Source organism: Haliaeetus albicilla, chromosome 19 (assembly GCF_947461875.1).
Source record: "Haliaeetus albicilla chromosome 19, bHalAlb1.1, whole genome shotgun sequence".
Lineage (NCBI taxonomy): Eukaryota > Metazoa > Chordata > Aves > Accipitriformes > Accipitridae > Haliaeetus > Haliaeetus albicilla.
In genome coordinates, this window is record NC_091501.1 from 27,466,388 (window position 1) to 27,480,284 (window position 13,897).

The window sequence follows — 13,897 nt, forward strand, 5'->3', positions numbered from 1 at the left end:
AGCTTTATCCCAGAAATGGAGGTGGTTCTTTCCTTCAAAAAAGGACTGCATAGAGAAGATACAAGATTTTCCTTCCCCTCGTTATTTTTTTTTTAGTCTTTGATGTCTTAAACACAAAGAAATTTAGGTATACGGCTCTCCAGGCAAATTGTGAGGTATGTGTCAGGTTGGTGACCCCTTCTGTCCCAGCATATATCCTCTATCATGTCACTGTATGTCAGAGGACTGGTGTGGCTGCTGTATCACATGCTAGGTTATTAAATGCATGGTTCGTAGGCATACTTCCAGCAAATAGTCTACTGTGGACAGGAAAAAAGATTTGATGCAAAGAAGGAAAAACAATCACCCAAACAATGAAGTAAGGGGTGCAACTTCACTTCAGGCCCTTTTATTCAGGAGTTCTTTGGCAGGGACTGTTTTATTCTCCTTGCCAGAGCATGGCCAGCTGAGCAAGCAAGAAATGTGTGCAACTTGCAATAGGTCAGTAACTTCACAGAGGTCAATGAAATCATTCACATGCTGAAGCCAATGAAGCTAACCCAAGCTCAGGTAAAACGCGTGCTTACTAAGCTTTGCTGAATCAGCACCTACCTCCTGAATGAAGTCCAAGGATTGCTGCAGCTTCCCTTTCCCTCCATAAGGAAAAAGTGTCTTCTCCTGACAAACTGACAGAGCTCTTCCCCTACACCACGACGAACTAAAACATGAGCAATACCAGATGCACCCTGCATTAGTTACCAAATCTCTGCCGCTTTAATCCAGTCTAACAGGACAGACTGGTGCATGTCAGCATGAGCCTTTGTCAGCCTGTGACCTTCAGCTGACTTTATGGCTGCTGTCCTGAAGAACATGACCTACTCCTTAATTAGATAACACAGCTGCACAAGGCTGTCAAGGACAGAAACAGGGATCCTTAGCACCAAGCACCACTTGGTCCAGGGCTGACATCACTAGACTCATCATCTAGCCACGAGAATCTGGCTCCAGTGTCACCGAGTTTGTTATGGAAGAGATATCCACGGTAGACAGAAATAGGGATTAGACAATGTTCACACCAAGACATTGTCTCTCAGTCTGGGAAATCCATGCACACAAGTCCACCATGTTCTCTTTGGACAGCTGAACTGTTATGTCTCCTCCAGCCCTATTCACATGTTGATTTGATCTAAGTCAAGGAAATTCTATAATTATGCCATAAATGTATAAAATTTGCTTTTGTTTAATGTGACATTTGAGTTTGGGAAAAAGCCTTTGCTCTGAAATCCAATTATTGACTAACTCTGCTAAGCATGTAAATAGTTCATTCCCAGATCTTCCTCTGACCTTTTCCTGTAATTTCCATTAGATTTTAAATCACAAGTTTCGCAGAGCTATTGCCAAGAAAGGACTTTTCACCATCCCCACCATACAACCATAGGTAACGTATTCAGAAATAAACATCGAGGGGCAAACTCCCTCTCACTTTGTAATTGATTTCCATTGACAGCTTTGCAGTAAGAACAGATTTGGCCTTTTACCAAAACAGGCATCCACCTTGTTAACACTTCTGGTTGTTGAAGAAAGCAGATTTACAAAGAAGCTGTTTCTTGTAGCACTAATCCTGGCAAATGACTCTGCATCATCTCCTATGAACTTTCTAAATCAGGAAGTTATTCAGTTTCCAGCTCACCACTGAATTCATTCAAAGCTGGATCCTGCCTATAGCCAACACAGACTCTCTAAAGAAGAAACAACAAAAAAGCTAGCAGATCCGTTAGCAATGTCACTGCTGAAGCCTGCTTTAGAATGGACAGTTTACCTTGCATCTAAGGGATAAGGCCTGATAGACAACCTTCCTGTGATGAAGATTTTTGCAATGGTACTCTGTCATGTGGAGTCTCTGGTGTCTATTAACATAGCTGGGTTCACAGTTCAATTATGTGAATTCTTTGATGTCTCATTATGCAGTTAAGCCATGCTCCAATTTTTCCCTGAGGCTCCTCTCCTCTCTCCAGACACTAATTTCCATGAAACTCCTAGGAATCTTAGTATCTCCAATACTGCTGTCATTGTGCCACAATCTGCCAGCAGTTTCAAGAAGCATTTTTTTGGTAAGATGGAGGACAGGGAGAAGGCAGACAAGGGGCAAGCAAGCAGTCCTGTTGCTTAGGTACCTTTTTCTGAGAAAACTAGGTTAAACACACCATTATACACTCCAACAAACGTACAGTGCGATAGCAGGGGTGAAATACCATTTCTTGACCCAGCGGAGAGAATCTTACTCCTTGCTCCATTTTCATCACTGGCCTTTAGATTATCCTGCTCTTTAAAACAATTTCAGACACAGAACTAATTTATACGGTGACAAAGAACAAAGAAACATTTTACGTGTGAGGAACTATCCTTTTGTTTGCTGTAAATCTATTTGTTTATAAAAAAAAAAATAACCAACCAGGAAAATCTCAACTTCCTCACCCCCTAAGAATCCACTCCTGGCTCTCTCCCTGCCTCATTCCCCTTCTCCTCAACACAAGCTCATGCTTTTCTTTAATTAAGCAAAAAAAATCTTAAACTTGCCCTTTGCCTAGTATTCCTCTTTTTGTTTCACCTCACTACTACTAAAAAAAGCCAAAACTAATACTGAAGGCAAATACCAGTATCTGGTCTTAGGTGATAGGTGTTATCTTGATAACACCTATCAACAGCTTTGATAGAATTTGGTTCCAGTGGCCAAATATGACCATGATTCAACCATAAATTGCATATTCACTTTATTGCCTACTCCAAATGTGAAGCTTCATATCCAGAGCTGCTAATGCAGCAACATGCAGAATTTAATGGAAGTCACGTTATTACCACACACACTGGTCTGCTTGCAAAACTTCATATTGCAAGGCCCACAGTTTCAAAATGAGTCTTTACTCTCAGACCCTCTGGATCTTAAGGCAAGAAATCTGAACCTCTACAGTCTCTACTTTTAGATATTAGGATCACATTTAATTGCACAGACACTCTGGCATTCTGGGTAAGAAGTTTTCAATGAATGAGCAAAATCAGAGACTGCTTAAGAAGACTTCAGCAATATAGTACAGAAAGACAGATAAAGAAAACAGCCTGGGAAAAGTAATCAATTTACCTGGAGTATTAATAGCATCTGAATAATAGAAGGTGGAACTCTGGCTCTGGAACGTGATAATGCATCTTCCAATTTAATGTTGAGGGTAATTATATTCCTAAAGTGCAGAAGAGCCAGCTGCCGAACTGAGGGCTCCTTCCCCTTAGAAACAGAAACAAAACAAGGTGGATTATGAGCAGTGTGAAAATGAGTTTCAAAATCCTCTGTCAAAATTCCTTCCTTCACTTCTAGGGATTACAAGAATGGTAAACCTGAATGAAAAGCAAAGGAAACAACAAAGGACACAGAGCAGCCTATAAGTCTGCACAGTGAATTTGATTGGGCAGTAACAAGCGCTGCAGACTCTGAGTGAGTCTGACTGTGTTTCAAGATGATGAAGGGGTGGGATGGGGGGAATCATACCTGAGCGCAGGATACATATGTATATTTTGTACTTTAATGGTAATGAAACATATCATATGTTCAAAAAAAAAAAAGCAGGGTTGAAAAAGGGTTGAATTTCCATTATTTCACAAGATTTTGAGTACTGGCTGGGTACTGTCTTCAAATTATGGTGGGAATCCTGACTCAGCCCACCTGTGGATCCTCCTTTTCTCCACAGTTTGGGAGACTTCACTATAAGGCAGGAGCAGAATTGAAGTTTCATATTGTATTTTCAAAAGACATCTTTTTGCAGTTCAAGAATACCTTCTTATTGAAGAAAATCTCATCTTTAGAATACAATGCTAGCTCTGCCTGCAGAGATTAACACCGCTTGCCTTATGAGGAGTTGCAAAGCTGTTCCTGTTTCCAGCATCAGGGTTTTTTCCTTGGGTATATATGGCTGTACATACATATTCTTGCCTGCAGTTATGAGTGCTGCCAGCCAAATACTAACATTTCTGGAAGATCTGTTATTCAGCTGATATTGATTTATCTTAGCTGGGAATAAAGAAGCCTGACCTGACCTGACCCAACCCAACCATTCCTTTTCACTTTGTTAATTATTTATACTCAAGTAAAAAAGGCCCCCAAACTGCTTCAATTGCTAATGAACAGAATTTACAAGAGCACATAAGCACCAGCTGGGCTTTTGGAAGTAACCTCAGAACATCAGACACCTAGATCTATTTGAAATTACATGGAGCTTGGGGCTCTTACCCCCCTCTAGGTTCCTTTGAAAATTCAAGCAATTATTTGCATCTGAAAGGTGAGGAGAGTTGTGTTGCTAAATGATTTTCAAAGGCCTCAGAAACAAAACAATGAAAAGGGGGATTTGGTGCAATTTTCAAAAACTTCTGAGTGAGTTCTAATTTAGTCAAGTGCTTTGGAAAATGAGGTTGAGAGCCTACCTATATATCTATGTGCTCAAATGCCTTGGATTTAAATTATGTGGCACTTGAAAAATCTCCCATTGTGTTCTAATAGGTTTTTGGTACCATCTTATTTCTATTGTTTTAAAGTTTCTACTGGTAAGACAGAAGTCAATGGGTGAAATAGTCCTGTATGTTTTTAGAGGTCTTCTCTTTCAGAATCAAAGTCTGTGTAAAGCTGCAGCTTTTCCACTGAATTCAGATTTCATGCCTGTAATTATCTGCAGATGTAAATAGTAATATTGTTAACATTTGGACAATCATTTTAGGCGTGAAGTCCACTCGGAAAAATAGGAGAAGGTTTTGAAGTTTCCCCAAATACGTTCAGGCACCAAGCTCCCACTAAAATTTATAGGCATCTAGAAGCAAGTCCAGAAGGTCACTTATACCTATCTGGTACAGATTTCCTTGGGACTTAAGTGATAAACAACATTCTGTGGCCATCATGAAATTAGAAGATTGAGCCTTCATCCAAATCAGATCAAGTACCTGTTGTGGATTTAAAATTACTGGAGTCAAATTCTGTGTTCATGTAAACTGGTCTAACTTCACTATTGTTGTCCACTTACAGTAGCATAGAATTTGATCTCAGAAATACAATTCCTTTTCAAAAGTGGAGATACTTCTGAGACAAATTCACATTGCAGAGAAGGAAATGCAAATATTTAAGTCAACACAGCTCCACTTATTTAGTTGTTTGCATATTTCAGTTTATCATTCATAACCTTTTTTGACTTTTAGTGTGAGTTGGCAGAAGGACTAACCATCCTCACTGCACTCCGCTTTTGTTCACAAAATCCCCCTTCATCTTTTTCACCCAAGCACTTCAAACCCGTTTGCGTAAGTAACTTATTTGCATGACATGACTATACAGAACAGCTGCACTGGGAGGTTGGCCCAAGGAAAGAGAGTTAAGGATTGCATCAATCTGTTGATGAACCAGTAAAGTTGCTTTTTCAAGTTTTTCAAGATTCTATAGTAACAGAGTAATTTTTCACCTGCACAGGATAGAAAATAGCCTGAAGCATGGGCAGGACATCACTGAAGAAAAAATCCCAAGTTTCAGCTAAGGTATCCAGTAGTTTCTGCCCTGCAAAAACACACAAAAAAGTAGTGAACCGTTTAGGTTGTAATCAGCTAACTCCAAAGACTAAAACATGCAGGAAACAATGTGAATCTGCTATTATACACAAAGATGAATCATGTACCAGCTACTATTAGCAGTATGGAATTAGTACTCCTTTCAGTGTATCAGATCATTCAGTATTTGTGTCTTTTCAGGTGACACATCTAATGTTCTTAGTAAACTCAGAGACTTTGTGGTTAAAGCTTACTCAGAAAAAAAACTCGTGAAGAACAGAGTAATGGCCCCGGTTACCTCCTCCTCTTCTTGCAGTAATACCTACTGGACAAGACTGGGGAGGAGAGCAGTAGGAGGAGGACACAGCAGGTTAAACGTGGAAGCATTCCTGCAGAGAAATCTCCCCCACCATGCTCCCCTCTGCCCACCAAGCTGCAAGGAAGCAGAGCAACCCGCGCTCTGTGGAGATGCTCCACAAAGTGTTCCCTCAAATTGATCCCTGAGCTTCACTGTATCTCCACTTACATAGAAAATCTCACCCAAGATCTATGGAAAAAGACAATGGTGTTGCAGCTCTGTTTTTTACTGTAATTTTCAAAGGATGCAGTCAAACCCTGCTATGATGCAAGTTATCCATGGTCCTCACAGCAAGGCCACCTCCTTGTCCATTCCCTAGCTCCAGCCACCGGGAAGATGCCCAGTGGAGACTGGAGAAGCTCTGGCCAGGTCATACAACCAAGCTGGACACCAAGTTCCTCACAGAACATTTTGTAAAACAGAGGCAAATGCAGGAGCCGAGATCTACTGCAGAGGAAGTCTGGCTTGATCACTAGATGCTGGCCTCAAATCCCTGTTCTCCAAGACAGCCTGTGTGACCTTGGGCAAGCTCTTCAGCATCCCTGTGCCTCTAACCCAACTATGAAAGGAGAGCAATGGCACTGTACCTCCACCAGCAAGTACTATGGAGATAAATACATCAATGATTATGAGGCATTCAGACAAGACAATATGACTTATCAGGAAGCAAATTCAATAGCAATCAATCAATATTACAATTGGTTTCCGAATCAGATACTATTCTTATTTTTTGTATTACAGCATTACTTGGGGCCTCAGCCAGGGAACATTTTGCCTAGAATTACACACATATCACAAAGAAACTGCATGAAAGCAGCTACACTCAAAGTTAGCCAAGTGCCAATCTTTATTATGGAATACTTTATCTCCCTGCATTTTTAAGCACATGACAAATAGCACCAGCTCTGGCCCATCTGCAACTCCTGAATTATTCCCGGGTTGATGACTTTAAGTGCTTTCTGTGACAAATGTGGATCACCATGCTATACTGCAGCTGCTGGCTTGTGAACCACACCAAGGTCTTCGTTTCTGCACCACCAGGCAGGAGTTCTCTCTGTCCTACACACTCACGCACAAGACTGAAAAGGGTGTTGTCGGTTTCAATATTTTTAAAATTTGTCTTGCTTTAGTTCTAGTGAACAGAGCAGGGAATCAGGTTCAAAATTTCCTAGCAGCTGTAGAACTGTTGCATTATAACCTCCTTGTACTAGTGTCTAAAACACTAAAGTGTTTCAAAGATATAAATCTGATCATGAAGGAGAAGCCCAACCACTCTATGCCTTGAGGGCAGAGTTTTAAAAAGAGTTAAATACGTTAGTTGCCCACAAGTTGAGGTTAAGTGGAAACTAAGCCCTTACAAATTTGGCTCCAGATGTGGGTGCTGAACATTGGTCCTTTTCAATCTTGCTGCTAGAATTGCATGAAGTCAGATTACCCTGTTGAGATTAATACGTCTTTACTGTCACACACTCCTTTCACCTTGTGGGCAGCTTGTTTTGTGAAGTGATGGATTTCTGTACAGCAGCTTAGAAAGGCTGCAGAGTTAACTGCCTTTTGCCAGGCAGGCCTTTTACTGAGGGCTGTGGAAGAATTCCTACGGTTTGTTGATCATGAGCATCTTTCACACAGAAGAATGTGACTTCTGTGTCCTTTCAAGAACATATTTGTTTACTGTAAGGCAAAGATCCCTGCATTTACCATAAGCATTTGCTGGATTCCAGGAAGCTGGGTTACTCTAAATACTCATTTTAATGAAGCACAATATAGTCAATTTTGTATGACATAAAAATGCATGTAGTACTTTTCACAGTGCTTCTAAAAGCTAATTGAAACTCCTGAAATAAATGTAAGAATAAAAACTACCATTTCAAAACAAAAGCTAAAATTTTCAAAACCTCCTGCAGGACAAAAATGTTCCGAAGCGCATCCTGAAGTGATCTTTATCCTATTTTGAAAACGTCAATACCAACTGGATAGGGAAGCTCAAACCATGGGATGTAGGACAAACTGAGATTTGAGGGCAGGACGGCTGCTGCTGCAGACCCAGGAAGGGAGCCCTGCTCAGAATGGGACTTCCCAAGACTACCATGCTCCCGGCTTTGTCTTGGATGTTTTGGGAGCCAGGGAGTCACTGACTATGGGATGGACTCTGGGGTGCTGCTACCTCTGCTGCCAAAAGACCCAAATTCCAGCCTTGGAAACTCACATCCTTCAGCAGCTCCCCAGGCAAGCTAACAAAAAGCTATCTGTCACAAAGACCTCTGGTTCTGAATGAGACTCCTAAATTACAGCTACCCTCCCGTAGCTAGCCAAGTCTTAGTGAGCTGACACTTCCAAGGATGCACTTGAAAAAACACAGTCGATTTAATCCTCACCTTACCAGCATTTCTGACCATATTTTAAGGGGTAACCACAAAGTGATACACCAAATTCAAAACCAAAATAAACAGCTTGCTGAAATTTTTTTATTTGCCAAACATGCTCCTACATTTGAAAGCCATTTAGTGGTCTCACATTTCAATTCCTCATCTCACCTTTGATCTCAAACATCAGAGATAGTATTTTTTTATTTTCAAGCTAATAAAACCAGAAAAAAAGGGGTTGGACTTTGGTAGGTCTCTGCATCCAATTTGCTGATTTGATACTTAGAAACCAACTTCCTTTGTGATTTACAAAGCAGCTATGAAGGCCTAGAGATCCTTACAGCTCCCCTTGTGCTCTCCAAGCTGTTATTTTATATAACTGAGGAATTCTCTGTTCAGCTTAGAAGAGTTTGGGTACTTTTGGGGGGTATTTTTTTAATGTGAAATTTGTTCTCTTTTTGCGGTGTTCAGGGCTATTGTCTTTTCACCAGAAAAGCTGGGTCCCATAGAACCATCTTAATCTCATCAACTGTACTGTCAGTAATGAAAGGTTACATTTAGGATTTATAGATAGCTGAAAGTAATGGACATGGTTATCTCCAGGCTACTGCTTAAACAGTATATTTAGACTAAATGGTATTATGACTGCAACTTTGGAAAAGGAAAGACGCATTTCTTTAAAATTGCCTTGACTCCCCAAAGATCTTCACACTGTTTAAATGAGCAATCATTCTTGAAGATATTCTGAAACCGCTTCACCCTCTGATGGTGTATGCCTACATCTAGGACAAAACAGCATCTTTAACAGAACATCTAAATGCCACACAGAAGCATAGGACATGAAATGAAGGTGTCTGCAAAATGACACATCGGGTGGAGGTTATCCTTGATGTTTATTTCCATAAGGTGACACCCCCAGAAGGTGCAGACAGACAAACGGAGGCTTGACTGTAAAAAAAAAAGAGACAGTGTCTGACCTCGTTTATGTAAGCATGAATCCACAATAACTCTTAAAACAACCTACAGCATTATTTTGGACTTAGCCAGACACTTCAGCTAACTGGGATCTTAGTGCTTATTTTTTTGTTTATTAAGATATCTCAGTCTATTTTTCCACTTTTCCTTAACATTGAGCAGGTTATAATTGAAGGAGAAGGAAGTGTCCACGCTGGAGGTAACCTTTCCCTTACTCCCTCGATGCTGCTCTAGGCAACCACCTCTCCTTGATGAAAGCCAGTGGGACCCTGTCGTGGTTTAACCCCAGCCAGCAACTAAGCACCACACAGCTGCTCGCTCACTCCCCCGCCCCCACAGTGGGATGGGGGAGAGAATGGGGAAAAAAAAGTCAAACTCGTGGGTTGAGATAAAGAAAGTGTAATAGAACAGAAAGGAAGAAAATAATAATAGTAACAATAATAACAAAAATAATAAAATAATTGGAATATACAAAACAAGCGATGCACAATGCAATTGCTCACCACTCGCCAACCGATGCCCAGTTAGTTCCCGAGCAGTGATTGCCCCAGGTCAACTCCCCCCAGTTTATATACTGGGCATGATGTCCCATGGTATGGAATACCCCTTTGGCCAGTTTGGGTCAGCTGTCCTGGCTGTGCCCCCTCCCAACTCCTTGTGCCCCTCCAGCCTTCTTGCTGGCTGGGCATCAGAAGCTGAAAAATCCTTCCCTTAGTATAAATACTACTTATCAGCAACTGAAAACATCAGTGTGTTACCAACATTCTTCTCATATGAAATCCAAAACATAACACTGTACCAGCTACTAGAAAGAAAATTAACTGTATCCCAGCCGAAACCAGGTCAGAACACCAAGGCAAGACACAACAACAGACTGCAAGAATGAATTGATACAGCTAATGCATAGTCCTGGGAAGATAGGGGAAAGCATCACACTGTTCCCAGAATGCATTTGCTAAAACTCTTGTGACAGACATAGGTAGTCATGCTAAAATCCAAGTTACCTTCATAAAACCGGATCTTGTCCCTTAGGATCACCATGCCTTTTGTGAGCAGCTGATTCTGTAAATAAAATATAAACTACCTTTACTTATTACTGTACTTCCCTACAGGCATCATATTTCACATTTTGTTCATTCTTAAGTTTTGACAATGAAGGGGCTCTTTTATTTTAATGATCAGTCATCAAAGGACTCCTCCTGTGTCCATCTTGCTTACATCACTTGGGACACTTGTCAAATGATGATATAATCCCCTACTTCTTTCAGGATACAGCACATAGTCTGTGCAGCAGAAAGTGCTTCTCAAACTTCAAATGGCTGACCCACAAAGCAGGTACTCTGCCTTAGAGAAGCCAAAAGAATACTGCTTCAATAGTGTGTACTTACTGCTAAATGTCTTTCCCATTAACTATACTACAATGAACTTAACTGGTTTACTCAGGAACTTAAATTTTAAGTTAAAAGAGACTGTCTGAAGTCTACTGAAAGACAGCAATGTCATACAGAAACTCAGTGACTACACAAATCTATTCCACAGCTTGGACTTTCACTATCTAACTGTATATATATATATATATATATATATACAAAATCCAAATCCCATTAGAACATAAATGACAGAACACACAGAAGTCAGTGGATGTCTCTGAATCGTTTCAAGGGTCTCTGGATCAGCATTTAGAGTGGGTGAAATGATTTTGCTCAGTACCATATAACAAAATCTGATTTAAATGAAAGAAAGCACATGCCTACCTGTAGATATTCGGTGAAAAAGGATCCCAGTTCTGTTTTCAATAATTGCCTGTATTCAAAAGAGTAAGAAAAGGATCTGTGTAATCAGCAAATCGTATTAGCTGTGCACTGCATGGAAAAGGGGAAGTCACTAATAGCAAAATATTTTCATATGAGGACAGAGCCTGTCAATAATGCCTAACTACAAATAGAGCAAATGGGGTCAACAATACCAAGACTCCCAACCAGCATTTCTTTGTGTTGAAAAGTAACTGCTGTGCTTTTAGATAGTTCAGTTGCACAAATACATATGAAAGGAAATTAAGATTTGATGAAAAGAGGATGTTTTCCATCTTACATCTAATCCTTTCAAAAATGCTTGAATTGTTCTCCTGCTGTGCCAGGGCTTCAGTGGCACCTGGCACTGCAGACATGGGAGGGCTCCTGGTGCTCTCTGCCCATCTCTGGGTCTGAGCCAAAAACCGAGCACATGTTCAGAGCCAAATCATCCCTCTCCTGCATAATGTCAAAAAAAGAGCTGTGACAAAATATTTAGAGAGAAACCTGAAGCAGGATGATATTCTGTGGGTTTTGCTGCAGGTGTGAAACTTGGCCAGTTTTCACTGAAAGGGTCACGATCTTCCACTCAGGAGACTCATGACAGCTGAAGTTTCCTACAGTTTCAGTGAAAAAGCAGGTAGGAATTTAACAGTTTAGCTCTGTCTTTCATGATTCCTCTACACTAAAACCTACAAAGCAATCTCACAGAGCAAACCAAACTGACATGCAAAAAAATTCCCACAAACAATCCTCAAATTCAGAAGTTGAATTCAACCCAACCTGCAAGCCTAATGTTTGTACCCAGGTAAAACTCACTACATTGCTAAAAAGCTGTATGTCCTTCAAATCTCACACGTTGGACACTAGATATATTTCTCTGCAGTCAGGTCACTATTTAGGTGCATAAATGAGAGCCTGGACCTTATAGAAACGTAGCCCCAGCTGGGTTTTCTGAACACATGCAAATCTGGCCTGGAGCTCCTTTGAAAACCCGTCTCTGTGTGACCACCTCAGGTCCCATGAAGAAATGAAGTCAAGTTCAACTTAAAATCTAAACACTGACTTCAATTAGGTAGTTATGTAAATTATATATTCAGTAGCATGTTATCATCTATCCCTCTGGGTTATGTCTTTAACTAACAAATAAATAATTAATCAATTTTTTTAACTAGTAAACAAATACATGTCTGGTTTTAGAAGTCCACCATATCCCTACGTTCCATGAAAAAGTCTGCAGGAGTTGGATCTGATGTTTTTAACAGCACATGCTTCAGCACAGCCTCTTGATATCTTCTGAAAGTTCAGGGAAAGGAGGAGCAGGTCAATCTTTAGGAGGCTGAAATACAGTATCTTATTTATTTATCCTTAAGCACATGTCCACACTGACCTCATAGCACCTTGTGGAAATACCCTAGGCATAAATGAAATCGAAAATAAACAAAAGGAAGGGATTTTCAGATACTCCTAAGCATCAAAATCCTTTTCAGCTAAAAACCTGATTAATTCAGACAAACTATCTCTGGAAAAAAATTTCCAAAGCCAGCTCAGACTTTAGCCATAGGTCTCTCATTGCCATGAATGGCCATTGTACGGCTAGTCCCCTTGGCACGCTGTTGCAACATATGGGAGAGGACAACCCTTGCAGTATCCTGAGACTCCATCCTGAATGGCACCCACTGACAAGCCCTTGGCAGGGGTTGAAACCCACCCCCCCAAAGGTCGTTAAAGTCTTAAAGCCTTAAGAGTAGACAATGAGTACAAGGATGCTATAGCCAAATCCTGCCATGCTCACTCAAAGTGGGAATTTACTGTCCAAGTGTTGTGATTTTTTTCTGGAATGCAGTGCAAGCAATGGCACTAAAGGTTTTTCTTACTTTGAACACGGATAAATAAACCATTTTTAGGTTAAAATAACAAGAAAGTAGCAGTTTTGAATTCTCCTATGACAGAAGCAATTTATTCCCAGGTATCTCTTTGTGCCACTGTTTCAAAAAGTACTGATGCTTGATGCTGACAGGTTTTGCTTAATTTTCTACCCTCTCCTCAAGCTAGAAGCTCTTTGAAGTCTAGTCTTGGATTCTTCTTAGTCTTGAACAGGTGATTTGCAAATACTTTCCCTTTTCATATTTCAGGTTCTAGTGATAATTCCTGTCATTTAGAGCAGGAAATACAAAATTATGTTCTACTTATCCAATAACTAGCCCCCTGATAAAACAAAATCCCACCACATTTCCATTTTTTCTGCTGTGAATGAAGTAAACAACCAGCTTGTAGTTAATTATATGCACTGGACTGCATCACACCAATCAGCACTATGGCTAAATTAGCATCTCTGTTTACAGGGTACAACTGACAGCACAGTTAATGTGTCTTACTTTTTAAATCCCTAATAATACAGATACTTCATGCTACTTAATTAATTTCTAGTGAAATAAATAGTGAGGCCCTCAGGCCACGTCAGAACACTGGTGTTTTATGTTCTCTGTATCCATATTCATGTAAAAGAGATCCACAACAAAACTGGATCCAAGACATTGCTTGCAATTTTTTTTCATCCTTGCTTAATTTCCTTTAACAAAAATCAGTTAGGTTGTCACCTGTCAGATCCTGGGTAATTCAGATTACTGAATAACCTTATCTAGATATATGGACATCATGGTGGAATCCCGGTAAAAATCTGATTAAGTCTAAAAGAGATCCCTGATCAGATAGCAGACCTTGTTTCAAGCACATCTGATGTTGAAGCCAGTGTTTTTGCACTCTTATGAAGCTTGTATATCATTGGTATCAGGTCTTCATTCCCTGCTTAATGACTTCAGAAATTAAGATAATAATATAAATTCACATAAAATATGCTAAAG

At 40.2% G+C, this 13,897-nt stretch overlaps 1 protein-coding gene across 12 annotated transcripts in view; it reads right to left on the reverse strand.

Moving 5' to 3' along the window:
* The window catches only part of PRR5 (proline rich 5), a 94,044-nt gene that overhangs the window by 26,257 nt on the left and 53,890 nt on the right, over positions 1-13,897 (reverse strand). For all 12 annotated transcript variants that reach the window (XM_069806948.1, XM_069806944.1, XM_069806938.1 and 9 more), the window contains 4 exons: positions 10,998-11,046; positions 10,248-10,305; positions 5,466-5,557; positions 3,116-3,256 (listed from right to left, as the gene is read on the reverse strand). In XM_069806948.1, coding sequence (XP_069663049.1) covers positions 3,116-3,256; positions 5,466-5,557; positions 10,248-10,305; positions 10,998-11,046 — 340 coding nt within the window. The remainder of the gene's footprint in view (positions 1-3,115; positions 3,257-5,465; positions 5,558-10,247; positions 10,306-10,997; positions 11,047-13,897) is intronic.